We start from the raw sequence: 27,320 nt of genomic DNA on the forward strand, positions 1-27,320 counted from the left end.
TCAGGTTGGGAGTTTTTGGAGAACTTTGGCATTCAAGATGAGGTTGTAAACTGGATTAGACATTGGCTTCACAGAAGAAGCCAGAGAATGATTGTAAGTGGTTGCCTCTCTGACTGGGGGCCTGTGACGAGTGGTTTGCCGCAGGGGTCAGTCCTGGGTTGGTTGTTGTTTGCCATCTATGTCAACGATTTGGATGATAATGTGCTAAACTAGATCAGCAATTTTGCAGATGACACAAAGATTGTCAGGGTAGTGGACAGTGAAGAAGACAATCAGAGCCTGCAGTGTGATCTTGTCCAGCTGGTGAAATGGGCTGAAAAATGGCAGATGGAATTTAATGCAGACAGGTGAGAGGTGCTGCATTTTAGGACCAACCATGGTGCATCTTACAGAGTGAATGGCAGGCCACTGAGAAGTGTGGTATAACAGAGGAATCTGGTCCTGGAAAACGTTGTCTCATTTTTATTATGTTCTGTACCAGCAGTTATGGTTGAAATGACAATAAAAAGTGACTTGACTTGACTTGATAATTCATTGAAAGTGGTGTCACGGGTAGATAGGGTCATAAGGAAAGCTTTTGGCACATTGGCCTTCACAGATCAATGCATTGAATGTTGGAGTTGAGATGTTATTTTGAAATTATATAAGATATTGGTAAGGCCTAATTTGGAGTATTGTGTGCAATTCTGGTCAGTTACCTGAATGAAAGATATCAATAAAATTGAAAGAGTCCAGAGGAAATTTACAAGGATGTTGCTGAAACTTGAGGGAAAGGTTGAGTAAGTCAGGACTTTATTCTGTGGAATGCTTTACTTTATACTTTATTGTCGCCAAACAATTGATACTAGAACATACAATCATCACAGCGATATTTGATTCTGCGCTTCCTGCTCCCTGGATTACAAATCGCTAGTAAATATTAAAAATTTAAATTATAAATCATAAATAGAAAATAGAAAAATGGAAAGTAGTGCAAAAAAACCGAGAGGCAGGTCCAGATATTTGGAGCGTACGGCCCAGATCCGGGTCAGGATCCGTTCAGCAGTCTTATCACAGTTGGAAAGAAGCTGTTCCCAAATCTGGCTGTACGAGTCTTCAAGCTCCTGAGCCTTCTCCCGGAGGGAAGAGGGACGAAAAGTGTGTTGGCTGGGTGGGTCGTGAGTGGAAATTTGATGGAGTTATACAAAGTTATGAGGGGTATAGATAGGGTAAATGCAAGCAGGCTTTTTCCACTGAAGTTAAGTGAAACTACAACTAGAGGTCATGGGTTAGGGGAACATGAGGGGTAACCTGTTCACTCAGAAGGTGACAGGAGTGTCAAACGAGCTGCCAGGGCAAGTGATGGACACCGGGTCAATTTCAATATTTAAAAGAAATTTTGGTAGGTACATGGATGGGAGGGGCATGGAGGGCTATGGTCTGGGTATAGGTTGATGGGACTAGGCAGGTTAGTGGTTCAGCATGGACTAGATGGGCCAAAGGGCCTGTTTCTCTGCTGTAGTGTTCTATGATCAATGACTCTAAGTTCTCTTTGTTAGACAGAGATTCATAGAGCAGGAAGAAAAGCCCCTTGTTGCAATGTATCCACACCAAACAGGACATGAAATTCATTTCCCTGTGGTTGTCTCATACTCCTCTGAACTTTTCCAAACCAAGTACTTATCTAAGTGTCTTTTAAACATTGTACAAACCACTTCCTCTGGCAGCTTGCTCCACCATCTGAATGAAGATGTTCCACCTCACATTTCAGTTAAGCATCTACCTCTCACTTTAAACTTGTACCCAGTGTTCAAAGTTCAAAGTAAATTTATTACCAAAGTACATATATATCACCATATACAACCCTGAGATTCATTTTCTTGCGGGCATACACAGTAAATCTAAGAAACACAATAGAATCACAGAAAGATCGTACCCAACAGGATGGGCAAACAACTAATGTGTAAACATCAACAAACTGTGCAGATACAGAAAGAGAAAAATTAGTAATACATAAATAAGCAATAAATATTGAGACATAAGATGAAGAGACCTTGAGATTGAGTCCATAGGTTGTGGGAACGTTTCAGTGATGGGGCAAGTGAAGTTGAATGAAGTTATCCCCTCTGGCTCAAGAGCCTGATGGTTGTGGGGTAATAATTGTGCCTGAACCTGGTGGTGTGAGTCCTGAGGCTCCTGTGCCTCCATGATGGCAGCAGCGCGAAGACAGCATCCCTTATTCTGGAAAAAAATTGAAACTAGCAACCCTATTTATACCCCTCTTAACTTTATAAACCTATAAGGTAACCACTCCTTTATCCATGGAAAACAGTCGTAGCCTATCTAGCCTTTGCTTATCACTCAAGTCCTTCAGTGAAAGTTGCATCCATAGCCCTCTTTAGTTTAAATCAAGATGCATAACTTGATTAAATGGAGAGAGTTTGGACTACATGAGGTGCCTATAACGTTGCCATGGAAACACTAACCCATGGAGCATGCACCCTTCTGCCATAACACATCCGTAATATAATGGGATATAATGTTCATACGCTTTAGCCAACGTCTATCCATCAGTCAAGTGGAACAGAGGAGAAGATGACCTTGATTCCTGGGTGCAAAACCATTGCAAGTACACAGAATAAAATCAATTATCCTTGCTAAACTGGTTCCAGCTTCTCTATAACTGTTCCGATGGGGAGATGTGTCCCCAGCAAGGTCGATATTCATTCCTCACTCCTAACTGAGTGTAAGTTCTGTCCAACATCACAAAACATCATGCAGCTTCCTCATACTGCTGTTTGAAGTTTGTATCCTCAGAGCCTGTTCAAGGTTAGTATCACATTTTAATTATAGATAACACAGGGGTTATAATTTTAAGGAGATTGGGGGAAAGTATAGGAGGGATGTCAGAGATGGCTGGTATTTTTTTTACACAGAGCGTGTTGGGTGTGTGGAATGCCCTGCCGAGGTGGTGGTAGATACACATACTGTACGTTAGGGACACTGAAGAAACTCTTGGATATGCACACGGATGATACAAAAATGGAGAGCTATTGGGAGGGAAGAGTTAGATTGATCTTAGGGTAGGTTAAATGTCAGCACAACATCATGGACCAAAGGGCCTGAACTGTGCAGTGCTGTTCTCTATTCATAGCATTAAAAAAAACCCATACTATCGATTGCCTTTTGAGACATAGTGAAGCTGGAGGTGTGTGGTGTTTGGGATAAGTTACATCACATCCTCTTGTTTACTCGCAAGTCATTACTTCAAAGAATCACAATACTACAAGTGAAAAGTTTATGCAAATTCTTAATCAGTTGATGCCACATCATGTGACATAATATCCTTAAACAGGTCACTGAGCTCATCAGTGAGTTGCTGTCTAAAATGAAATGAAATTATACTAGTTAGTCTGTTACAAAGCTCATGAGTGATATTATATAATTACTTAATTGAACTGAGATCATGAAATTAGAGTACTACAGTACGGAAACAGACCCTTCAGCCCATCTAGTCCATGCCAAACTCTTATTCTGTTGAGTCCCAGTGACCTGCACCCAGCACTTAGCCCTCCATACTCCATCCATCCATTCACCTATCCAAATTTCTCTTAAATTTTGAAATCAACCTTGCATCCACACTTCTGCTGGCAACCCATTCCACACTCTCAACACCCTCTGAGTGAAGAAATTCTGCCTCATGTTCCCCTTAAAGTTTTCACCTTTCACTCTTAACCCATGACTTCTAGTTGTAGTCTCACCCAATTCACTGGAAAAAGCCTGCTTGTGTTTACTCTATCTATACCCCTCAGAACTTTGTATACCTCTATAAGATCTCTAGCTATCTGTGATGTTACTTTCAATAAATTATGGATCTGTAGTAAACTATAATCATTTATCAAATGTGTCAATTATCATCAGTGACAATCTGACAAAGGGCAGCAGCTGATCAAAGGGTAGGTCCTGAGCCAGTTCAGATGTACAGAGCACAGGTACCATGGTCTCCTGGGCCAGTTCAGATGTGCTCAGCATGGGTGCCTGTGGTCTCCAGGGCACACAGTTTATCTGTGATGGTGCAACATCACTCACACAGCAGAAAAACAAACCCTATGGCCCACCATATCCATGCCAGCCAAGATGCCCACCTAAGCTCATCCTGTTTGCCAGGTGTGACCTTCATCTCCAAGTGGCAGGCAATCAAGTGTGGTTACAATAGTAAGTTGAAACCACAGAAGAGACTGAAAAAAAATAATGCAGCTGGTGGAAATCTGAGATAAACACAGATCATCATCAGGACTGGAAAGGAAGGGGTTAGAGGTCAGACTAAGAAGGTGGGGGGGTGGGGGGAGTACAGGATGGCAAATGGTAAGTGAGACCAGGAAAGGGGAAAGGTTGGTGGAAGATGTCAGATGATAAGTGAGATCAGGAGAAGGGGAAGTTGGGTGAGTGAGGAGGGGTGATGAAAAGTGAGACCAGGAGAGGGGGAAGTTGGGTGAGTGGGGAGGGGTGATGATAAGTGAGACGAGGAGAAAGGGAGTTTGGGTGGGTGGGGAGGGGTGATGATGAATGGTACTAGGAGAGGGGGAAGGTGGGTAGATGGGGAGGGGTGATAAGTGGTACCAGGAGAAGGGGAAGGTGGATGAGTGGGAGGGATGAAGTAAGAAGCTGAAAGATGATAGGTAGAATAGTGAATGTTTCCATTTACTAATCATTCATCAGAACTGGAAAAAAAAACACAAATCAAACAATACACACAAAAAAATGCTGGTGAACGCAGCAGGCCAGGTAGCATCTCTAGGAAGAGGTACAGTCGACATTTCGGGCCGGGACCCTTCATCAGGACTAACTGAAGGAAGAGTTAGTAAGAGATTTGAAAGTGGGAGGGGGAGGGGAAGATCCGAAATGATAGGAGAAGACAGGAGGGCGAGGGATGGAGCCAGGAGCTGGAGAAGGGAGGGGATCACGGGACGGGAAGCCTGAGGAGAGAGAGAAGGGGGGAGGGAACCCGGGGGGTGGAGAGCAGGCAAAGAGTTATAGTGAGAGGGACAGAGGGAGAAAAAAGAGAGAGAGAAAAAAGCAGCGGGAAATAAAAAATATATAAAAATATATATTTACTAAATAAATAAATAAGGGATGGGGTGTGAAGGGGAGGAGGGGCATTAACGGAAGTTAAGAGAAGTCAATATTCATGCCATCAGGTTGAAGGCTACCCAGACAGAATATAAGGTGTTGTTCCTCCAACCTGAGTGTAGCTTCATCTTTACAGTAGAGGAGGCCGTGGATAGACATATCAGAAAGGGATTGGGATGTGGAATTAAAATGTGTGGCCACTGGGAGATCCTGCTTTCTCTGGCGGACAGAGAGTAGGTGTTCAGCAAAACGATCTCCCAGTCTGCGTCAGGTCTCGCCAATATATAGGAGGCCACATCGGGAGCATCGGACGCAGTATATCACCCCAGCCGACTCACAGGTGAAGTGTCGCCTCACCTGGAAGGACTGTCTGGTGCCCTGAATGGTGGTGAGGGAGGAAGTGTAAGGGCATGTGTAGCACTTGTTCCGCTTACAAGGATAAGTGCCAGGGGGGAGATCGGTGGGAAGGGATGGGGGGAACGAATGGACAAGGGAGTCGTGTAGGGAGCGATCCCTGCAGAAAGCAGAAAGGGGGGGGGGGGGAGGGAAAGATGTGCTTGGTGGTGGGATCCCGTTGGAGGTGGCGGAAGTTATGGAGAATTATATGTTGGACACGGAGGCTGGTGGGGTGGTAGGTTAGGATAAGGGGAACCCCATTCCTAGTGGGGTGGCAGGAGGATGGGGTGAGAGCAGATGTGCGTGAAAAGGGAGAGATGCATTTGAGAGCAGAGTTGATGGTGGAGGAAGGGAAGCCTCTTTCTTTAAAAAAGGAGGATATCCCCCTCATCCTGGAATGAAAAGCCTCATCCTCAGAGCAGATGCAGCGGAGACGGAGGAATTGTGAGAAGGGGATGACATATTTGCAAGAGACAGGGTGAGAAAAGGAATAGTCCAGGTAGCTGTGAGAGTCCGTAGGCTTATAGCAGACATCAGTAGATAAGCTGTCTCCAGAGATAGAGACAGAAAGATCTAGAAAGGGGAGGGAGGTGTCGGAAATGGACCAGGTAAACTTGAGGGCAGGGTGAAAGTTGGAGACAAAGTTAATGAAGTCAACGAGCTCAGCATGCGTGCAGGAAGCAGCGCCAATGCAGTCAAACACCTCAAACAAATCAAACACCTTAGGTGGTAGAGAAGTGAGCAGAGAGGAGATTGGGAATGTCTCTGATAGGATGGAGCTGAGGGGGAACGGAGGACCACAGGTGGTGGTGGTGGTGGTGCAGCAGGCAGTGGGGTTGAAGGTTTGCCAATCCAAGCTGATTTGTGCAGAGAAGGCGGAGGAAAAGAGAGATGAGTGAAAATAAAGTTGGGAGAAAGAAAATGAAAAGAAAAGGGTAAACAGTGCAGAAACCAACCTATGGAAATGCTGGAAATCTGAGAACAAAATGCTGTCCTGATCAGGGAGCAGGTAGATTTAGCTTTTCATCGGTACTGGCCAGTTTTGATGGAAACTGAGAGGCATGCTTTCAGAAATCACTGTCACATTTCAAGGATTAAGGAGCAACTTTATTCGCCATATATATTTACATGCATTAGCAATTTGCTGCGGTGTGATGGTCAAGGTGAGACATGCAACAGAAAACAAAAACAATCAACAATTATAAAGAGTAAAGTGTTATATAAAAACAAAGTTAGAGGTTAAAGTAAAGAAATGGAATAAAATGTGTTTAAATGCATAAATAGCAGCATATATTTACAATGCAATCAGCATTATAGAAAGTGGATTAAAGTGTTTACAGTGCAGTGACTGAGGTAAGACATAGTGCTGAACTAGAACCCATGGGCTGTAGCATGATGGCTTCTCTCCAGCAATCACTGCAGTTACTCACCTCCACTGGCGAAGGCCAGTGAGTGTGCACTGACTTTTATCTGGGCCACACAGAGTGTGAGGAAGCTCCTCCTGTCATCATTCAAAATCTCAACACGAAGAGGTATGTGCTTCAGACAACATGTCCCTCTTTTACTGGCTAGACTGCCCACCCCCCGAGCTTGGCAAGGCCCAGCTTTTGACCTGAGCCACTGCTCAGCCCAGCACGCTGTTGCCAAATGTTGAACGTCCAATTCCCCATGCCTATTTATTGCGCACCTCTTGCCTCAGAACGTCCAAACTCCAAATCACCAACGCCTTTACAAGGACATTGCCGGGACTGGACAACCTGAGTTATAGGGAAAGTTTGAATTGGTTAGGATTTTAGCCCCTGGAGTAATTGAGAAGATTTGATGGATGGGATGGGGGCATAGATAGGGTTAATTCAAGCTGGCTTTTTCCATTGAGGTTGGGTGAACCTAGGATTAGATTTCATAGGTTAAGGGTAAAAGGTGAAATATTTAAGGGGAGCCTGAGGGGAAACTTCTCCTCTCCGTGGGTGGTGTGAGTCTGGAATGAGCTGCACCTGGAAGTGGCAGGTGTGGGTTTCATTTCAATATTTCAGATAATTTTGGGTGAATATATGATGGGAGGGTAATGGAGGCCCATTGTCCCGGTGCCGGTGAATGGGATTTAGCCGAATAGCTATTTAGCACAGACTAGATGGGCTGAAAGACGTGTTTCTGTGCTGTGGTGCTCTATGGCTCTATGTGAGCAGTGCTACTGCAAGCACAATCCCACCTTCACGAGCAAACTACTGCACCCAACAGAAACGTGGCGTCACACCGGACAATGCCAGGATACACGTCAGGTCAGGCAGGATCTGTGGAGAGAGAAGCAGCTGACTGTTCTGGTCAATGACCTGGCTCTGCCTCCACACACATTGCCCTGGCTGCAGAGATTTCCTCACCTTCCCTGGCACCAACAGTTCATGAACCTCAACAACAATCTTCTTACCATGACATCTTTCCCAGCCCATTTGCACTCATCTCTCCGTGCAGGTGTTGGAGGCCAGACAATCTGAAAAAGTCAACCAGAAAACAGGAACAATTAGCTTTCTTTACATAGCATTATCAAATAGTATTAAATATCTAGAGTCATAGAGTCATAGAGAAGTACAGCACAAAAACAGGCCCTTCGGCCCATCTGGTCCATGCCAAAACCATTTAAGCTGCTTACCCCCAACAACCTGCACCTGGATCATAGCCTTCCATATCCCTACAATCCATGTATCTATCTAAACTTCTCTTAAACATTGAAGTTGAGCTCACAGGGGCCACTTTCCACTTCTTTCCAGCTCATTCCACACTCTCACGACCCTCTGAGTGAAGGATTCTCCTCAAGTTCCCCTTAAATTTTTCATCTTTCACCCTTAAGCCATGACCCCTAGTTGTAGACCCACCCAACCTCAGTGGAAAAAGCTTGCTTGCATTTACCCCTTGCATTAATGCCAGAGGGCGTCCACTTCAGGCAAGGGGGGGGGGGTTAATATCGAAGGAGATGTATGGGGCAGGGTTTTTACACAGAGGGTGGTGGGTGTCAAGAATGTGTTGCTTGAGGTGGTGATGGAGGCAGATATAATAGAGGCTCTTAGACAGGAGGGAAGAGGGAAAGATATTGAGTAGGTAGAATGGATCAATTGGCCATTTGATTACTTATTTAATTTGTTTGGCACAACATTGTGGACTGAAGGGCCTGTCCCCTGAGCTGGATTGTTCTCTCAAAATACTTAATATGTTGATTTCCCCAAAACTAATGTCAATGAGAATGAAAAAGTTTCGGAACTTTCCCAGGAAATCTGTGAGTGGAGCAAGAAGTGAGGGGTCATTAGGTTGTGGAATCAGTTAAGTGTTAGGTTGAGTGAAGTTATCTCATGGGGTTCAAGAGCCTGATGGTTCAGGGGTAATGGTCAAGTAATACAGTCTGCCAGTGTTATTCAGTCTCTTCTCCGTCTCTAGATCTCATTAATTATACTTCAAAACATCCCTGCTTTAGAAATACTAAGTTTGTCAGTTAAAAATGTATGACAGCCAGTTGATCAGTAAACCACCTTCATACCTCATAATATAGTAACTATAAATCATTATCTTACCATATTTTGTTAATTTCATGATATTCAAGGTATGACTGTCCTTCACAGAGCGTTCTTCATAGTACGATCAAACAGTCTCTAGACCTCACAATCTACCCTGTTATGACCTTGCACCTTATTATCACCTGCACTTTCTCTGCATTTGTTGCACTTTATTATGCATTCTGTTATTGTTTTACCTTGCTCTACCTCAATGCACTGTGTAGTGATTTGATCTGTATGAACAGTATGCAAGACAGGCTTTCCACTGTACACAGAGCAATAATATTCCAATTCCAGCTCCGTTTCTGTAACTCAAGGAGCCCATCAGGAACATATATGGCATTCTGTCAACTCTAATCCTGAATTTAGTTACTCCACTGTTGCGGGTCACTGTGTCCCCAGGTCCAAAACTTCCTCTAGAAATCTCTCTGTCTCACTTTCCTTCTCTAAGCTGCTCCTTGGAACTTTCTTCGAGCACTTCCACCAGCTCCTGAAGTAGCTCAGCATCAAATTAGTTTGACAACACTCGCGTGAAGTACCTTCAGATGTTTTGGTATGTTAAGAGTGCTTCAGTCCTGTCGCTAACATAAAGCATAGGAGCTGAATTCGGCAATTCAGCTCATTGAATCTGCTTCGTCATTCAATCATGGCTGATTTATTATCCCTCTCAACACTGTTCTTTGTCTTCTCCCCATTACTGTTGACGTCCTGACTAATCAAGAGCCTATCAGCTTCTGCTTGAAATATACCCAATGACCTGGCCTCCATTGCCATCTGTGGCAAAGAATTCCGTAGATCGCCATCTTCTGGCTACAGATATTCCTCCTCATCTCTAAAGTGTAGTTCTTCTATTCTGAGGCTGTGCCTACCGGTTCTAGACATTCCCACTACTAGAAACATCTTTTCCACATCCACTTTATCTAGGTCTTTCTGTATTTGGTAGGTTTCAATGAGATCCATCATCATTTTTCTAAATTCCAGCAAGTGCAGTCCCAGAGCCATCAAATGCTCCTCAAATCTTATTCTTTAGATTTATTATTCTAGTTTGGCTTTTATTGATAGTCATAAGGAATAATTAACACCATAAACTGTGAGGGACTTTAATGCTAATTAAATAATGCTGTTCAAAAATGCCAGGAGACACCTTGCAACAAGTTGAATCATTAATGTGTTACACTTCATACTCTTACGTCTTTAAACCATGATAAGTGCTTCTTAAAATGACTTTAATTGCTGCCAAATTTGATCTCAAAACATTAGTTTTACCATTATCACCTCAGCAAACTGAACAAACAAATGCAAAGTTTGCATTTTTAATGTGGAAATTATCATTTTCAGGCTTTTCACATCATGACCGAATTTACTCAGACACATACAGACTTCCATGATTTATTCACGGACAATCAATCTCCATAATATATTAATGTCAGCGTTAAAGGCACAGTTTCTTTGAGATGTCAGCACCACCTGTGTAGGCTAACCTTTCCCTCTCTACATGCCTCGCCTCCTGCACAGACACACACACACACATATACAGGCCCTCCTGTATATCCAGCTTCCTGGTGATGGCTGATAAGGGATTCCCTGTGGAGACACCAGCTTCCCGCAAGGACTCTGGAAACTCTGCTGCTCTGGGATCGACCTGAAGCTGGAGCAGGTTCTGCATTCTTGTCTGACAGGGAGAAGCAAGTTCCAATCAATTACATCATTTTGAATCAATTGAATGGACTAAAACGTATTTAAATGCCTGCCAGGGTTTTTAAGTGAGCCAATTAACGTCAGAACAGTACGCCACAGTACAGGCCCTTCGGCCCACAATGTTGTGCTGACCTATATAAACCAACTCCATGATCAATCTCACCCTTCCCTCTCACATAGGCCTCCGTTTTTCTTTCATCCATGTGCCTAGGCTCATATAGGTCCATAATGTACCATTGTCGAAGGGTCAAAGAGCCTGTACTGTGCTGTAGTGATCTTTGTTCTATGTATTAGTTTTTACCACTTCCCCCCACCCACAGCAGCATGTTCCAGGTGTCCCCATTCTCTGTGTAGAAAGCCTACCTCTGATATCCTCCCTATAATTAAAAATACCTCCAATCACTTAAAATTATGCCCCCCTCGTATTATTTCCACCCTGGCAAAATGCCTCTGAGTGCCCACTCAACCTATTCTTCTTATCATCCTGTACACTCCTCATTCTCCTTCACTCCAAAGAGAAAAGGCATAACTCGCCCATCATATCTTCATCATAAGGCATGTCCCCTGACACAATGTGAAATGGGAACGGGCAGGAAAGTGACTCCAGGGTCAAATAGATGTTGAAGGACAGAATGGACAACACCTGCTCCATTTTCCTGTGTCCTTTTTCTGTAAGCAATGCTAGAAATGTTCACAATTCTCAAACTGTTGGATCAGGCTGGGGTGTGGCTTAGCCAGCTCCCAAAATGGTATGAGGGGTTCAGCTCAGGCCCAACCCCTTCATACCAGGGACAGTCAGAAGGCTTGCACTGTCTAGGCATTATTAGCCAATTTAATGTCATTGTCTGTCAGGAAGTCGTTCCTGCAAGGTGTGCTCCTGGGGTTGGGATACAGCCTATAAAGGGTGTGTGAGTAAGTCAGGCTCAGCAAACCCTAGGCCCAAGATTTCATGAACACTCTTGACATAGTAAATCAGTATAAAAGCTAGAGGTGTATATGAGTCGTGGAGAATCACAGCACAGAAGCCTGTAGAGTCATAAACAATCATAGAGTATATAGGATGTAGTCATATTGAGTTGTATAGTCATATAGCATGGATAAAGACCCCTTTGGCCCTTCACATTCATGCTATCCAAGATGTTCACCTAACCTAGTTCTATATCCCTCTAAACCTTTCCTGTCCAAGTATCTGTTCGATGATACTATTGTGCCAGCCTCAACCAGTTCCTCTGACAACTTGATCCAGATATTCACCAATCTCTGGGTGAAGTTGTTGCCCCTCAGGTCCCTTATAAATCTTTCCCCTTTCATCCCCTGTTATCGTGGCCAGTATATGTTAACTGGAATACTTTTTCTAATCCATTCGCTGAGATCACCGGAGATAAACTACATGGCTCATTGAGAACAAACTCCAAAATGCAACATACAGATAATTCTCAGTGTTTATTTTGAATTGGTTGGGTAGTCAGGAATGTAAAGTTATCACTGCCGATGGTTGAGTGATTGAGATCAGTTAAGAGGTTTTGGATTGTGCTAAGTGCGGCTCATTTTTCTGTGGAGCTTACAGGTCTGCGTGTGGGCTGTTTTCCACTCAGTCCAAGGAACTACTGCGGGTTTCGGGTTATATCAATTCATCCAGGGAGAGCAATGGGAATTGGAAGTTTCTTAAATTAAGCAGAAAATATTGCAAATAATCGACCATTCAGGGTGCATTTTTGGAGGACGAGACAGAGTTAACACTGAGGACGTTGGCACCTTTAATCAGAACCAGTGTCTGCTCTCAGAGGGGATGGACGAGTGCAGGGACATTGGAAACTACCAGCTGGTCAGAGAAAGTCTCATGCTGGCTGTAGGGTAAAATGAATGCAGGGACTCCTACGTTAAAGGTCTGTATTGGAGACGTGGGCCACTGTGTTGGAGACATGGAACACTGTGTCGGAGATTGGGATATTCTTCTGAAGACACAAGTTCAAATTCCACTCCAGAAAATAATTAGTCATAGAGCCAGGGAATACTACAGCACAGAAACAGGCCTTTTGGCCCATCTAGTCCATGCCAAATTATTATTTTGCCTAGTCCCATTGACCTCCACAACGCACCCGTGTTTGTACTTCTGCAAATTTTCTTAAATGTTGAAATTGAACCCCCATTCACCATTTCTGCTGGCAGTTTGTTTCACATTCTTACCACCCCCTGAGTGAAGAAGTTCTCCCTTAGGTTCCTCTTAATCATTTCTCTTTTCACCATTAGTCTATTAAATCAATCTGGAACTTAAAATATCCAATGGATGTTGATAGGAAGGTATCTGGGTTGTACATTGAGAGAAAGTTTTCCATCTCTTTACTTTCTGGGCTCTGTAACTCCTGTCCCTCAGATTGGTGGGATAGCCACTATTCGATTAAGGCACAAAATTGTTATTTTTTTGTTGTATTTTCTTGTAGTTTAACTTTTCTATTTCTGTATTTTTATATAATCACCTATTAACACATACTAGTTCAGTGAATATTTCAGTAACTGTAAAATTGTTGCTTTTGCATTTTTTTAGAAGCCTCTTGGGCTTTCTGCAGCAGATGCAAATTGACTCTGGTTATTTCATAAATTAATTGTTATCACTGGGTTGATGTTATCATTCCAGTCAGTCCTAGATTTTGTATGAGATGACTATAACTTCTTTTTCTCGCTCCTTTTCTTTGTTGTTTGTTCTTGTAACATTTAACAAAACCCCTGAAAGCACCAACGTTTACAGTATGCTTCATTCTTGACTTCCAAAGAATCCCTGGATCAATATCACCAGATCCAACACCAAACTCTGAGACGGTATGACCCAGTGAACGGCTCAGCTTGAGGAGGGACAACAGCTTTTGTGCTGTGCCAGCTGCGTCCACATCCTGTCAATGAACAAGATGTGGCAGAGCAGATCCCAAGGTCAAGTTGCCTAACATATATAGTCCCAGTCACATGCTCCACTGCACCAGAGTTACAGGTCCTAAGGCCACGATGTTGTGCCAACCTTTTAAACTATTCTAAGATCAATCTAACCCTTCTCCCCTCCACAGCCCTCCATTTTTCTATCATCCACATGTTTATCTAATGCCCAGAATGTACCTCCCTCAATTACAACCCCTGCCTGGCAGGGCGATCCATGCATCCACCAGTCTCTCTGTCGAGACCCTACCTCTGATATCACCCCTATTCTTCCCTCTAATTATTTTAAAATTATGCCCCCTTGTATTAGCCATTTCTACGCTGAGAAAAAAAGGTGCTGGCTGTCCACTCTATACTTGTTATCATCCTGTACATTTCTATCCAATCACATCTCATTCTCCTTCACTCCAAAGAGAAAATCCCTAGCTCACTCACTCTATCCTAAATTCTGAACTCTATTCAGAATTCTTTAATTGTTAAAAATTATATTTAGATTTACTCAATTAGTTCAGTTCAGGCTGATACCACATGCAGAGATGGAATCGTTCCAGTGATGTCTTAGAGTTAAGAAGGCATTATGCTATAATGGCAGAATATTACGGGATTATGTTATGTGGAAGGTACACCTTTCTTGAAGAACATAACCTGTATTAATGGTAAATTGGGTATAAATTGCACCAATTAAAATATTATCCATCACAAACTTCAAAATATTAACTGGACTGCATCAGACAGGAGTAATTGGTTCTTTTGAGAAAGGAGGCTGAGGCTGAGCTGTCTGCTTCCAGCATCAGTCTACTTGTGTAAGTGTGGCATTGGTATTCCAAGTTCTCAGAGGACTCTCACAACCCCAGTTCTCGGTGTGTCTTCATGGCGAAATTACAGTATTGTCCTTGATGGGAAGACTTATAGAGCATAGAGCACTATGGCACAGAATCATGCTCTTCAGCCCATCTACTCTGTGCTGACCTGGTCTTCTGCCTCATCCCATCTACTTGCACCCTCCTATCCTTCTCATTCATGTCCCTATCCAAACTTCTCTTAAATGTTCCAATTGAATCCACTTCTACCACTTCCACAAGCAGCTTGTTCCACACTTCCACACCCTCTGAGTGAAGAAGCTCTCCTTCATGTTCCCCTTAAAGATTTCACTTTTTACCCTAAACCTATTACCTTTGGATCTAGTCTCACCCAACCTGAGGGGAACCTTTGTGGAATCTCCCTTGGATCTGCTATTCAGGAGAATTAGAAGGTGATAAGGTAACATTGATATGTTTACGTGGTCATTCAATACTTGGAGCTGTGTGTTACAGGAGAGACGCCTGTCTGACAGGGTAAAGGCACTCAGAGAGCAACCGATACAGCCACTGAAGACCACTGGAAGGGCAATTCTCTGGGTTCATTGCGTAGCCATACACTTTGGTAAAAGGAATAAAGGTGTAGACTATTTTCCAAACAGTCTTGTGCAGGTTGAGTCGGTGGTAAGGACATCAAATGCAATGTTAGCATTCATTTTGAGAGGACTAGAATATAAGAGCAAGGATGTGATGCAGAAGTTTTATATGGCATTGGTGAGGCTTCACTTGGAGTATTCTGAGTAGTTTTGGGCTGCTTATCTGAGAAAGGATGTACTGACATTGGAGAGGGTCTAGAGTAGGTTCACTGATTCCAGGAGTAACCGAGTTAACATATGAGTGTCTGATAACTTGGGGCCTGTACTCAATGGAGTTCAGAAGAATGAGGGAGGAATCTCATTGAAACTTATTGAATTTTGAAAGGCCTAGATAGAGTGGACTTGGGGAGGATGTTAACTACAGTTGGGGAGTCTCGGACCAGAGGGCACAGCCTCAGAACAGAGGGACGTCCATTTAGAACAGAGATAAGGAGGCATTTCTTCATCTGGAGGGAGGTGAATCTGTGGAATTCATTGTCACTGACAGCTATGAGGGCCATGTCATTGGGTATATTTAAAGCAGAGGTTAATAGGTTTTTGTTAGTCGGGGCATCAGATTATGGGGAGAAGGCATGATACAGGGGTTAAGAGAGATAATATATCAGCCATGATAGAATAGTGGAGCAGTCACAATGGTCAAATGGCCTAATTCTGCTTTTATTTCTTATGATCCCCAAACTCAGCAACACAGAACGGTTGCATAGCCAAGGACAATAAAGACACTGCAGCTGTGGAACTCTTGGAGTTAAACACTCGGCTCTTGCTGCAGGCAGGTGCATAGTGGTTGGTGTGTGGACTAGGTGTGACTGGTTAGTGCTGACCCGTGACTAGGTGTGACTGGTTATTGCTGACCCTGTTTCACTCTCTGTTTACAGCATGAGTGAGATTCGCTGTAAATGGATGATTGGCAAGGACAAAGGTGGCGAGTGCTGGAACCTTCATTCGAGGAGAGTTTAATATGTGCATCACTGCATATCAAATAAAAATAAGATTTTCTTAAAAAAAAACCTTTAGAACTGACCTCTCATAATGCAATTTGATTCCTCAAAATTCTTGAGGGATCAAGCATTCTTGAGGTTGAGTGAACTTGGCCTTTTCTCCTTGGAGCGACGGAGGATGAGAGGTGACCTGATAGAGGTGTATTAGATGATGAGAGGCATTGATCGTGTGGATAGTCAGAGGCTTTTCCCAGGGCTGAAATGGCTAACTTGAGAGGGCACAGTTTTAAGGTGCCTGGAAGTAGGTACAGAGGAGATGTCAGGGGTAAGTTTTTTTATACAGAGAATTGTAAGTGCATGGAATGGGCTGCCGGTGACGGTGGTGGAGGCAGATACGATAGGGTCTTTTAAGAGACTCCTGGATAGGCACATGGAGCATAGAAAAATAGAGGGCTGTGGGTAACCCTAGGTAATTTCTAAGGTAAGGACATGTCTGGAACAGCTTTATGGGCCGAAGGGCCTGTATTGTGCTGTAGGTTTTCTATGTTTCGATTTTTAGCTCAGATATGAAGTCTGACTAGATTTATCAACTGGATTATTTTCTATTAAAGATTAGATTAGTTTTTATTTTGTCACATACATCAAAACATCAAGGCATACGGTGAAATGCGATGTATGTGTCGTATCAAATCAGCAAGGACTGTGCTGGGGGCAGCCCGCAAGTGTTGCCACGCTTCCGGTGCCACCATGTCATGCCCACAGCTCACCAACCCTAACCCGTACATCTTTGGAATGTGGGAGAAAACTGGAGCACCCGGAGGAAACCCACATGGACACGGGCAGAATGTACAACCTCCTTACAGACAGCAGTGAGGATTGAACCCCGATCAATGATCGCTGTCAGGGTGAAGTGATGCGCTAACCGCCATGCCTCTGTGCCATCCTATGGTGAACTAAGGCTCACGTTCCTCCTCGAAGTTCAGGAAGCCTGCACGTCTCAGAGCTGCGGATTTATTTCACTACACTATTCATAACACTACGTCCCTCCCTGGTACACCTTCCGTCGCTGAAGAGGGATCTTGTAGTTTGCACTTCAGCCAGCCAGAGCTGAGCTCTCTCTCAGAAACAAAATGAGTTAACTTGCAAACAACAGGAATTCTGCAGATGCTGGAAATTCAAGCAACACACATCAAAGTTGCTGGTGAACGCAGCAGGCCAGGCAGCATCTGTAGGAAGAGGTGCAGTCGACGTTTCAGGCCGAGACCCTTCGTCAGGACTAACTGAAGGAAGAGTGAGTAAGGAATTTGAAAGTGGGAGAGGGAGGGGGAGATCCAAAATGATAGGAGAAGACAGGAGGGGGAGGGATAGAGCCAAGAGCTGGACAGGTGATTGGCAAAAGGGGATACCAGAGGATCATGGGACAGGAGGTCCGGGAAGAAAGACAAGGGAGGGGGGGGGACCCAGAGGATGGGCAAGAGGTATATTCAGAGGGACAGAGGGAGAAAAAGGAGAGTGAGAGAAAGAATGTGTGCATAAAAATAACTAACAGATGGGGTACGAGGGGGAGGTGGGGCCTTAGCGGAAGTTAGAGAAGTTGATGTTCATGCCATCAGGTTGGAGGCGACCCAGACGGAATATAAGGTGTTGTTCCTCCAACCTGAGTGTGGCTTCATCTTTACAGTAGAGGAGGCCGTGGATAGACATGTCAGAATGGGAATGGGATGTGGAATTAAAATGTGTGGCCACTGGGAGATCCTGCTTTCTCTGGCGGACAGAGCGTAGATGTTCAGCAAAGCGGTCTCCCAGTCTGCGTCGGGTCTTGCTAATATATAAAAGGCCACATCGGGAGCACCGGATGCAGTATATCACCCCAGTCGACTCACAGGTGAAGTGTTGCCTCACCTGGAAGGACTGTTTGGGGCCCTGAATGGTGGTAAGGGAGGAAGTGTAAGGGCATGTGTAGCACTTGTTCCGCTTACACGGATAAGTGCCAGGAGGGTGATCAGTGGGGAGGAATGGGGCGGAACGAATGGACAAGGGAGTTGTGTAGGGAGCGATCCCTGCGGAATGCAGAGAGAGGCGGGGAGGGAAAGATGTGCTTAGTGGTGGGATCCCGTTGGAGGTGGCGGAAGTTACGGAGAATAATATGTTGGACCCGGAGGCTGGTGGGGTGGTAGGTGAGGACCAGGGGAACCCTATTCCTAGTGGGGTGGCGGGAGGATGGAGTGAGAGCAGATGTACGTGAAATGGGGGAGATGCGTTTAAGAGCAGAGTTGATAGTGGAGGAAGGGAAGCCCCTTTCTTTAAAAAAGGAAGACATCTCCCTCGTCCTAGAATGAAAAGCCTCATCCTGAGAGCAGATGCGGCGGAGATGAAGGAATTGCGAGAAGGGGATGGCGTTTTTGCAAGAGACAGGGTGAGAAGAGGAGTAGTCCAGATAGCTGTGAGAGTCAGTAGGCTTATAGTAGACATCAGTGGATAAGCTGTCTCCAGAGACAGAGACAGAAAGATCTAGAAAGGGGAGGGAGGTGTTGGAAATGGACCAGGTAAACTTGAGGGCAGGGTGAAAGTTGGAGGCAAAGTTAGTAAGGTCAACAAGTTCATAACTTGCCATGGCTTGTTTGTTCTATTAAAGAATCACACAAACATGAAGACATTTCATTTCAGTGAAATGCTGAAACACCTTGGCTGGGCACAAAGAGCACAAGGAGACACTATCGTTTCCTGCAAGAAGGGGACTCAGTCTGCGGCACCACGGTGACTAATGGAGGAGAGCATTCGGGTGCTTGAACCTGTTCTATCATTTGCTGAGTTCATCTTCACCTTGACTTTACTCCCTAACTCTGCTTCTTCCCAATTCTTCTCAACAAAATTCCACATGGGGCACCACTGTCTGTAAGGAGTTTGTATCTTCTCCCCATGACAATGTTGGTGCTCCGGTTTCCTCCCACATTCCAAAGACAACTGGTTAGAGTAGGTGAGTTATGGGCATTGTATGTTGGCGCCAGAACCATAGTGACACTTGTGGGCTGCCCCCTGCACATCCTCACTGATTTCATTTGCCTTGGGTTGTGGAGGTTCTTAATGCAAATGACACATTTCACTATATGTGTAAACGCACATGTTATAAATAAATGAAACGGAAGCTGAAACTGGAGCCCAAAACAAGCAGAGGAGGATCCAACCCAGAATTAACATGGACTAAATGTGAGCAGAGCTGTCAGAGAGGAGACGTCAACGACTGGCTGAAATTCCCCAGTTCACCAGCCACTGGTCGCCGACTGCCGGGCATCCATTGACTCGTCAATGAAAAGACTAAGACATCTCAGTCCAAAACCGTTTCAGAGGAATGATTTTAGCAGTTGTCTGCTCGAAGTCTGCAGCCAAACTTTGAAGCATCAGAAAGGATTTGGTTCTTCAAGCAAGTGATAGGACCAGGGAAATGGTTCGAAAATCTCACTGCACCTAATCTCATCATTGCTTTAGAGGTGCTGAAAACCACTGTGGAGGTACCCCCAGGGTAACTGCCCAGCACGTTCAGGTTTAATGGCTCACCAGTGCAACTGGAAAATGTCATGAACATGAAGTATGTCTGAGTACCTCCCCTCAGAACGAAGCCTCAGGACACCAACAGACAGTAGTGTTACAAGCAAAAAGAAATGTGAAGTAAGATCACAAGACCATAAGACACAGGAGCAGAATTAGGCCATTCAGCCCATCGAGTCTGCTCCAGCATTCAATCATGCTAATTTATTGTCCCTCTCAACTCCATTTCCCTACCTTCTCTCCATAACCCTTGATGCCCTGAATAATGAAGATCCTATCAGCCTCTGCCTTAAATATACCCAATAACTTGGCTTCCACAGCAGTCTGTGGCAACAAATTCTATATATCACCTCCCTCCGGCTAAAGAAATTCCTCCTCATGTAGTGAGTTTCAGGAAGACTGAATAGTATAAAAATATAAGAAAGAAGGGTTTTGCTCTGTTGGTGAAGGTACTGGCTGATCTTCTGCACTGTGGAATTTTCCAAATTCTCTCTGTGTTTACAATCCCCTCAATCTCATCCCTGATTATCTTCATTCACTGAGTCGCCATCATCTTGAAGTGAGGGACTTACAACCCTTTAAATTTGAGGAATATCTCCATTTCTCCTCACTTCAGTATGGTGGCCAACTCTGTACTCAGGGATCTTCGATAACTTCTGTGGTCTCTGTCCTGGAGAAGTTGCCTCTCACCATTCACTCTGTAAAGCTTGCAAGGACAAACCAGGGTAGTGGTTACACATTGAGTGGTTAGTCACTGAGGAGTGCGGTAGAAAAAAGGGATCTGTGAACACAGATCCAGAACGGTGAGTGTGGTGCCAACAAAGCTTTTAGCTCATTGGCTTTCATAGCCAGAATATTGAGCACAGGAATCGGGATGTTATGTGGAAGTTGGAAAAGACGTTGGTGAGCCCAAATTTGGAGCATCTTGTGCAATTCTGGGCACCTACCAACAAGAAAGATATTAATAAGATTAAAAGAGTACAGAGAAAATTCACAACAGTGTTGCCAAGGCTTGAGGACCAGAATTACGGGGAAAGCTTAAATAGGCTAGGATTTTATTCCCAGGAGAATGAGAAGAGATTTGAGAGGAGCATACAAATTATGAGGGTAATAGACAGAGTCAATGCATGCAGGCTTTTTCCACTGAGGTTGGGTGAGTCTAGAACTAGAGGTGCAGGATGGGTCGATGGACTAGGCCACATAATATGGCCTAGCTGGGCTGAAAGTCCTGTTTCTGTGCTGTAGTGCTCTCTGACTCTAATTTTAATGCTCCGATGAAGTCACCTCTCATTCTTAGTTTTAGCGAGTTTAGGGCATGTGTCTGCAAAATAACCCCTATCACACAGCCACACCACTCCACAAATCACTGACTGCCCTTTTTTACACTTTCATAAGTAAAGGACCAATCGTTATAATGTTCCATGTCCCTCAGTCTCACTATGTAGGAATATACTGTACTCCACATATGAAATTCAGTTCCATCAAAAACTCGATAGTGGCAATGTACATAATTGTACAATTACTTCAAGCAATCAAGATCAAAGTTCAAAGTACATATATGTCACCATATACTACCCTGAGATTCATTTTCTTGAGGGCATACTCAGTAAATTCAAGATACACAACAGAATCAATGAAAGACCAATGTGCAAAAGACAACAAACTGTGGAAAGAAAAGAATAAATAAATAAATAAGCAAGCAAGCAAACAAGCAAGAACTATCAGGAACATGAGATGAAGAGTTCTTGAAAATGAGTCCATAGGTTGTGGGAACAGTTCACTGTTGGGGCAAGTGAAGTTGAGTGAAGTTATCCCTCTGGTTCAGGAGCCTGATGGTTGAGGGCAATAACTATTCCTGAACTTGGTGGTGTGCATCCCGAGGCTCCTGTACCTTCTTCCTGATGGCAGCAATGAGAAGAGAACATGGTCTGGGTGGTGTGGGATCCTTAATGATGACGCAGCATTCCTATCACAGGCTCCGTGTAGATGTGCTCAATAGTGGGGAGGGCTTTGCCAGCATGGACTGGGTCATATCCACTGTGTTCTGTAGGATTTTCCAAAAGATGAAGTTTTAATAACTAACACTGGGAATGGTATGCTGGAGATTGAGTTGGAAGTATTCAGAGGACGATGATTCCCGGTAGGGCAATGGGCTGCTGGTAAGTCTTCTACTAATGACAAGGGTGAGCATCGAGGACCCACCAGATACTTACTACAAGTATGCTACGGCAGGTAGACCTCTCAAATACTGTCACCAAGTGGTTAGATTTAGACACAACCATATCTCAGAGTGATTCATTCTAACCTTAACCTACTTATTATCAGTACTTTTTTAAAAGATGATGAAAGAGTAGATAAAGGACTTGTTATAAATCATGGTGACATTTCAACATCATTTGAAGATTTAATTGATATTTAAGATGCATTTTTAACATGTGATTGGTGAATGCGCATGTCACCAGCTCAGATCCTAGGACAACTTCCAAAGACTTTATCAGCGTCTGTTGCTGTATGATGTTCTATCACCACCATCAGTAACCCTGATATGGTTTTTAATCGTTATTATGTCTGAATCAAACAGTGCCTGCAAATTCAGCATTGGATTCTTTAGTAACTTAAGAGAACATTGTTGATTGTAAACATAATTATGAGGGACATAGATCAGGTAAGTGCAAGCAGGCTTTTTCCATGGAGGTTGAGCGAGACTAGAACTAGAGGTCATGGGCTAAGGGTGAAAGGTGAAATGTTTAAAGGGAACACGAGTGGGAACTTCTTCACTCAGAGGGTCGCAAGAATGTGGAATGAGTTGCCAGGTGGAAGTGGTGGATGTGAATTCAATTGCAGTATTTAAGAGAAATTTAGTTAGGTACATGGATGGGATGGATGTGGAGGGCTATATTCTGGGTGCAAGTCATTGGAAGTAGACAGATTAATAGTTCAGCACAGATTAGATGGGCCAAAGGGCCTGTTTCTGTGCTGCAGTGTTCTATGACTATGAAAAATTCTGTTATAAATTTGCTGATAACACCTTATTGACTCAGTTGAGTTATTATGTGGACGGTGGGGGTGAATGGGAAAGTAAGTTGGTCAGAAGACAGACTTGGATAACTTGGGTTGACAATGAAGTCATTGAGCCACAGAGTGATACAGCAAGGAAACAGGTCCTTTGGCCCACCTTGTTCGTCCTATTTGCCCGTGTTTGGCTTTTCAGAAGTTCAGTGAAAGCATACTGTACACTTGAACTTCTCAGCCTCAGGGAACATTAGATTAGATTCACAGACACACACTGGTCACTCTTCACCCTCTATTGCTGCCGTTTCATATATTTATACAACTGCTTGTTTTATTATAATTGGGCCAGTGACATTCTACTGTCGTACATAAGCAGACACTTCACACTTTACGTCAACCTGTCAATATTTCAGGCCATGACTCTCAGGGACTGGTGCTAATATTATTTTGTGACAGTAAGTGCTGGATTGTAACTATATGTTCTGTGCCTTGCAGCTTGGCCCCAGAGGGATGATGTGGCGTTTGGCTGTTTACATGTGTCTGGTTGAGTGACAATAAACTTGAACATGATCTTTAATCATGTCAGCATATTGAGTTGACGAGTTCAGGCGTTGCATTGCTGCCGCATCAGTGATTGGTGAGCTACTCTTGGAGTACTGTCTTTACAGGAAAGATTGGCTTAAAGAGTGCAGAAAAGATTTACGAAGATGTTGCCGGGACTAGAGGGCCAGAGTAATAGGATTAGATTAGATTCAACTTTATTGTCATTGTGCCAAGTACAGATACAAAGCCAATGAAATGCATTTAGCATCTGACCAGAAATGCAAAGAATAGTGTTATTTACAAAATAACTGCGAATAAAAAGTAAGTGCTACAGCACACAAATATAAAAGTACTGAGACAGTACAATATGGGTGCAGTACTGTTTAGCGCTGTGATGTGAGGATCAGCAGGGTCACAGCCTCAGGGAAGAAGCTCTTCCTGTGCCTGCTGGTGTGGGAGCGGAGGCTCCTTTAGTGCCTACCGGATGGGAGGAGAGTAAAAAGTCCATGGTTAGGGTGAGATGCATCCTTGATAATGCTTTTCGCCCTGCCCAGGCAATGTTTATGGTAGATGTTCTCAATGGTGGGCAATTGGGTGCCGATAATCCGCTGGGCAGTTTTCACCACACGCCAGAGTGCCTTGCAGTCCGGGACAATTGCCATACCACACTGAGATGCAGTTGGTGAGTATGCTCTCAATAGTATAGTGGTAAAAGTCCGTCAGTATCCTGGGACAAAGTTGAGCTTTCTTGATGCTCCACAGGAAATAAAGGTGCTGTTGCGCCTTTTTGATCAGGATGGAGGGGTTTAGGGACCAGGTGAGATCCTCAGAAATGTGGACACCAAGGAATTTGAAGCTTGATACACGCTCCGCTCCTGCTGATGAGATCTGGAATCTTAAACACTAAGTCAGGTGTGTGAACTTGGAGCTTCAGCAGATAATGGTGATGCTGCGGCTGGGGCAGAGCCAGCATTTCTGACCATCTCCTTCCAGCCCATGAGTTATGGATGACAACTCAGCAAATACGGTCTTCTCATGGTCTTAGGTTGTGCAAAGCCCATTACACTGTGAAGTACATTTGAAATGTGTTTGTTAAACCTCATACCCAATCTGTGCACTGCAAGCTCTCACAGATAATGATCAGAATTTATTTATTGCGATGATGAAGTCCTGATGAAGGGTCTTGGCCCCGAACATCAACTCTTTATTCCTCTCCATAGATGCTGACTGTCCTGCTGAGTTTCTGTGTTTTACTCTGGATCTCCAGCATCTGCATAATCTCTTATGTTCATGAGGAATGTCCTCTCTGCAACAGAAATCCTCAATGGAGATTGGATGGGGTTTTCAAAGCGACAGTAAGATCCTCTCATATCCCTTCTGTCAATCAGCTTTCCAGCTCTTGGCTCCATTCCTTCCCCCTCCTGTCTTCTCCTATCATTTTGGATCTCCCTCTCCCCCTCCCACTTTCAAATCTCCTACTATCTCTTCTTTCAGTTAGTCCTGACGAAGGGTCTCGGCCCAAAATGTCAACTGTACCTCTTCCTAGAGATGCCGCCTGGCCTGTTGCGTTCACCAGCAATTTTTATGTGTGTTGCTTGAAATTCCAGCACCTGCAGATTTCCTCGTGTTTGCGAGTAAATATGGAAAGTTTGCTTCCCCTATTTGTTAAATTGGGAAATGACTTAGAGATGGAGGTCTCACCAGAAGGCTGGGCTGCAATACCCCTCCGTGAGTAGCTGTTGAAATGGTAATTGGAGCAGATTTTGTGAGAAGAGTTCGGGGAGTGGATGCAGAGACAGACAGGGAGTTGGAATTAAAACCAGACTGTGATCAGTCGTACAGCTGACGAGGCAAGGGCACGTCTGCAGCAACCACAAGCCAATGACTGGCAGCCTTCAGTCGCTTCTAGCATTCAGATGTCTTTCACACCAGATACTAAACCTCCTGTAAATTTGCAAACCTGATGCCTACCATGTCCTGCCCCTCCGCCACTCTCTCCAATTCTCCCCCCAGCCCCAGTAACAAATACAATTAGCTTCTGCTGACGTGATATAGTTTGCCAGAATTAATGCTCAGAAGTCACGCATGGTTGACAGTATTTGGGGAGAGGTCTCAGCTGGTGCCTGGCATATGGAGATTCATCCTGCAATGGGCGTCAAGGAGAAATGTGGAGAAGGGAGGGTGTAAGGAAAACACCAACTCATGATGGGGATCTTAACGATTAATTTCAACACCACCCCCTCCCCGGTCGTTTCTGAGGCAGGACCCAATGGTCAGCCCCTCACAGCATGCTATTACCCAAAATTACCCAATGGGGTGTCAGGTCTACAGACTGACGTGCTCAGTTCTGATCACCTCATTACAGAAAGGATGTGGAGAGGAGACTTACCAGGATGCTGCCTGGATCAGAAAGCTTGTCTTATGAGGATAGGTTGAGAGAGTTAGGGCTCTTCTCTTTGGAGTTAGGAGGATGAGAGGAGGCAGAGGGTGGTGAATTTGTGGATTTTTTTTTTACCGCAGGCGGCTGTAGTGGCCAGGTTGTGGCGTGTATTGAAAGCAGAGGTTGATAGGTTCTTGATTGGCCACAACATTGAAGGTTACATGGAGAAGGCCAGGGGGTGGGGCTGAGGAGGGAAAAAGAAGGATCAGCCATGATTAAATGGCAGAGCATATTCGATGGGCCAAGTGGCCTAACTCTGCTCTTATGCCATATGGTCTTACAGACTTGATAGAAGTGTGCAGTTGATAAGAGGCACACGTTGAGTGGACATCCAAAGACTTTTTTCCAAGGCATTAAAATGTCTAAAACAAGCAGGCATAATTTTAAGGTGGTTGGAGATGTCAGAGGCAAATTCTTTAAACAAAGAGTAATGGGTGCACGGAATGCCTGCCAAGGGTGGTGGTAGAGACTGGTACATTAAGGACATTTAAGAAAGTCTTATAAATAAGCAGGAAAATGGGGTTGAGAAAGATAATAAATCAGCCATGATTGAATGGAAGAGCAGGCCTGAAGAGGCAAATGGTCTAATTATGTTCCTATGTCCTATGGTCTGCTGGATGACAGAAAAACGCAGGATGGAGAAGTTAGATTGATCTTAGAGTAGATTAAAAGGTTAGCAGAACATCGTGGGCTGAAAGGCCTGTATGAGTTGTAATGTTCAAAGTTTTATGTTCTAATACACAAGGACTTACCTTTAATACGTCCTTGGTAACATCGATCAGATTCAAAGAGAAGATGTGGTCTTTGGCTCCAACAAAGAGTCTGCTTCGCTCCTCATCGAGCAGGAACGTTTGGTAACTGGAGCTGTTTGCAATGCCTCCAAAGGTGATGATATTGTTCAATTCAGTCATTTCTGCAGGGGAGAGGGAAAAGAAGTACTGAGTTAAAAAAAATCGAGTTAGTTCAGTGACTCTGATTGACAGGAAACTGGCATGTTATGCTTTGAACAAGCCTACAAAGATCTTGGAGGTTTTGCAACTTTGAATGTACAAGGATCTGGAGGGGAGATTTTTAAGGCAGATTTTTTAAGGCAGGAATGCTTTCAAGTTGTTCATAATAATATTGCCTGGAGGTAAAATTTCAGACCATAAATGCACTCTCTGTGTTAGAGTGGTTTCTGAGACTGTGGCTGAAGGTCTCTTTGATTCTTTGGTGACAGAAAGTGTGCTGGAGATTCATATTTTCACCACTCCCTACACATTAAATAACAGAGTGTTGATGGAGCTCCCCCAGTGAAGATAAAACCTATTACCACCTTTCCACCCAACAGTTTCTGGAGCTGTTCAGAGACGGAAGACACCACTATGGTTAGGAATTGTATAATCAAGCACCTCTGAGATGCTGTATGGTGGTTAATACTAAGCAGCAGATGGACGGAGATGAGTTCAGGTCACCTGCGAGTCCTCGGAAGTGGAGAGGGTCATTTGGTGTTATCGTATCAGAGGATCTGTCCTGAGACCAGTATGTACATGCCATCACAAAGAAGGCCTCGACTCTCCTGGAAGATTGCACAGATTTGGCATGTCACCTATCTGGTTGCATCATGTCCTAGTATGGAAACACCAATGCTCAGGGACAGAAAAGACTACAAAAAGTGGCGGATACAACTCTGTCCATCATTGGCAAAGTCCTCCCAACTACTGAACATATTTACCTGG

At 44.2% G+C, this 27,320-nt stretch overlaps 1 protein-coding gene across 2 annotated transcripts in view; it reads right to left on the reverse strand.

Annotated features, from left to right (window-relative positions):
* Nucleotides 1-27,320, reverse strand: part of LOC140186929 (semaphorin-3A-like) — a 257,855-nt gene that overhangs the window by 135,551 nt on the left and 94,984 nt on the right. For both annotated transcript variants that reach the window (XM_072241701.1, XM_072241700.1), the window contains exons 3-4: nt 26,355-26,515; nt 7,931-7,993 (exon numbers count right to left, since the gene is read on the reverse strand). In XM_072241701.1, the coding sequence (XP_072097802.1) occupies nt 7,931-7,993; nt 26,355-26,515 (224 nt within the window). The remainder of the gene's footprint in view (nt 1-7,930; nt 7,994-26,354; nt 26,516-27,320) is intronic.

The sequence above is a fragment of the Mobula birostris genome, chromosome 23, assembly GCF_030028105.1.
Source record: "Mobula birostris isolate sMobBir1 chromosome 23, sMobBir1.hap1, whole genome shotgun sequence".
NCBI lineage: Eukaryota > Metazoa > Chordata > Chondrichthyes > Myliobatiformes > Myliobatidae > Mobula > Mobula birostris.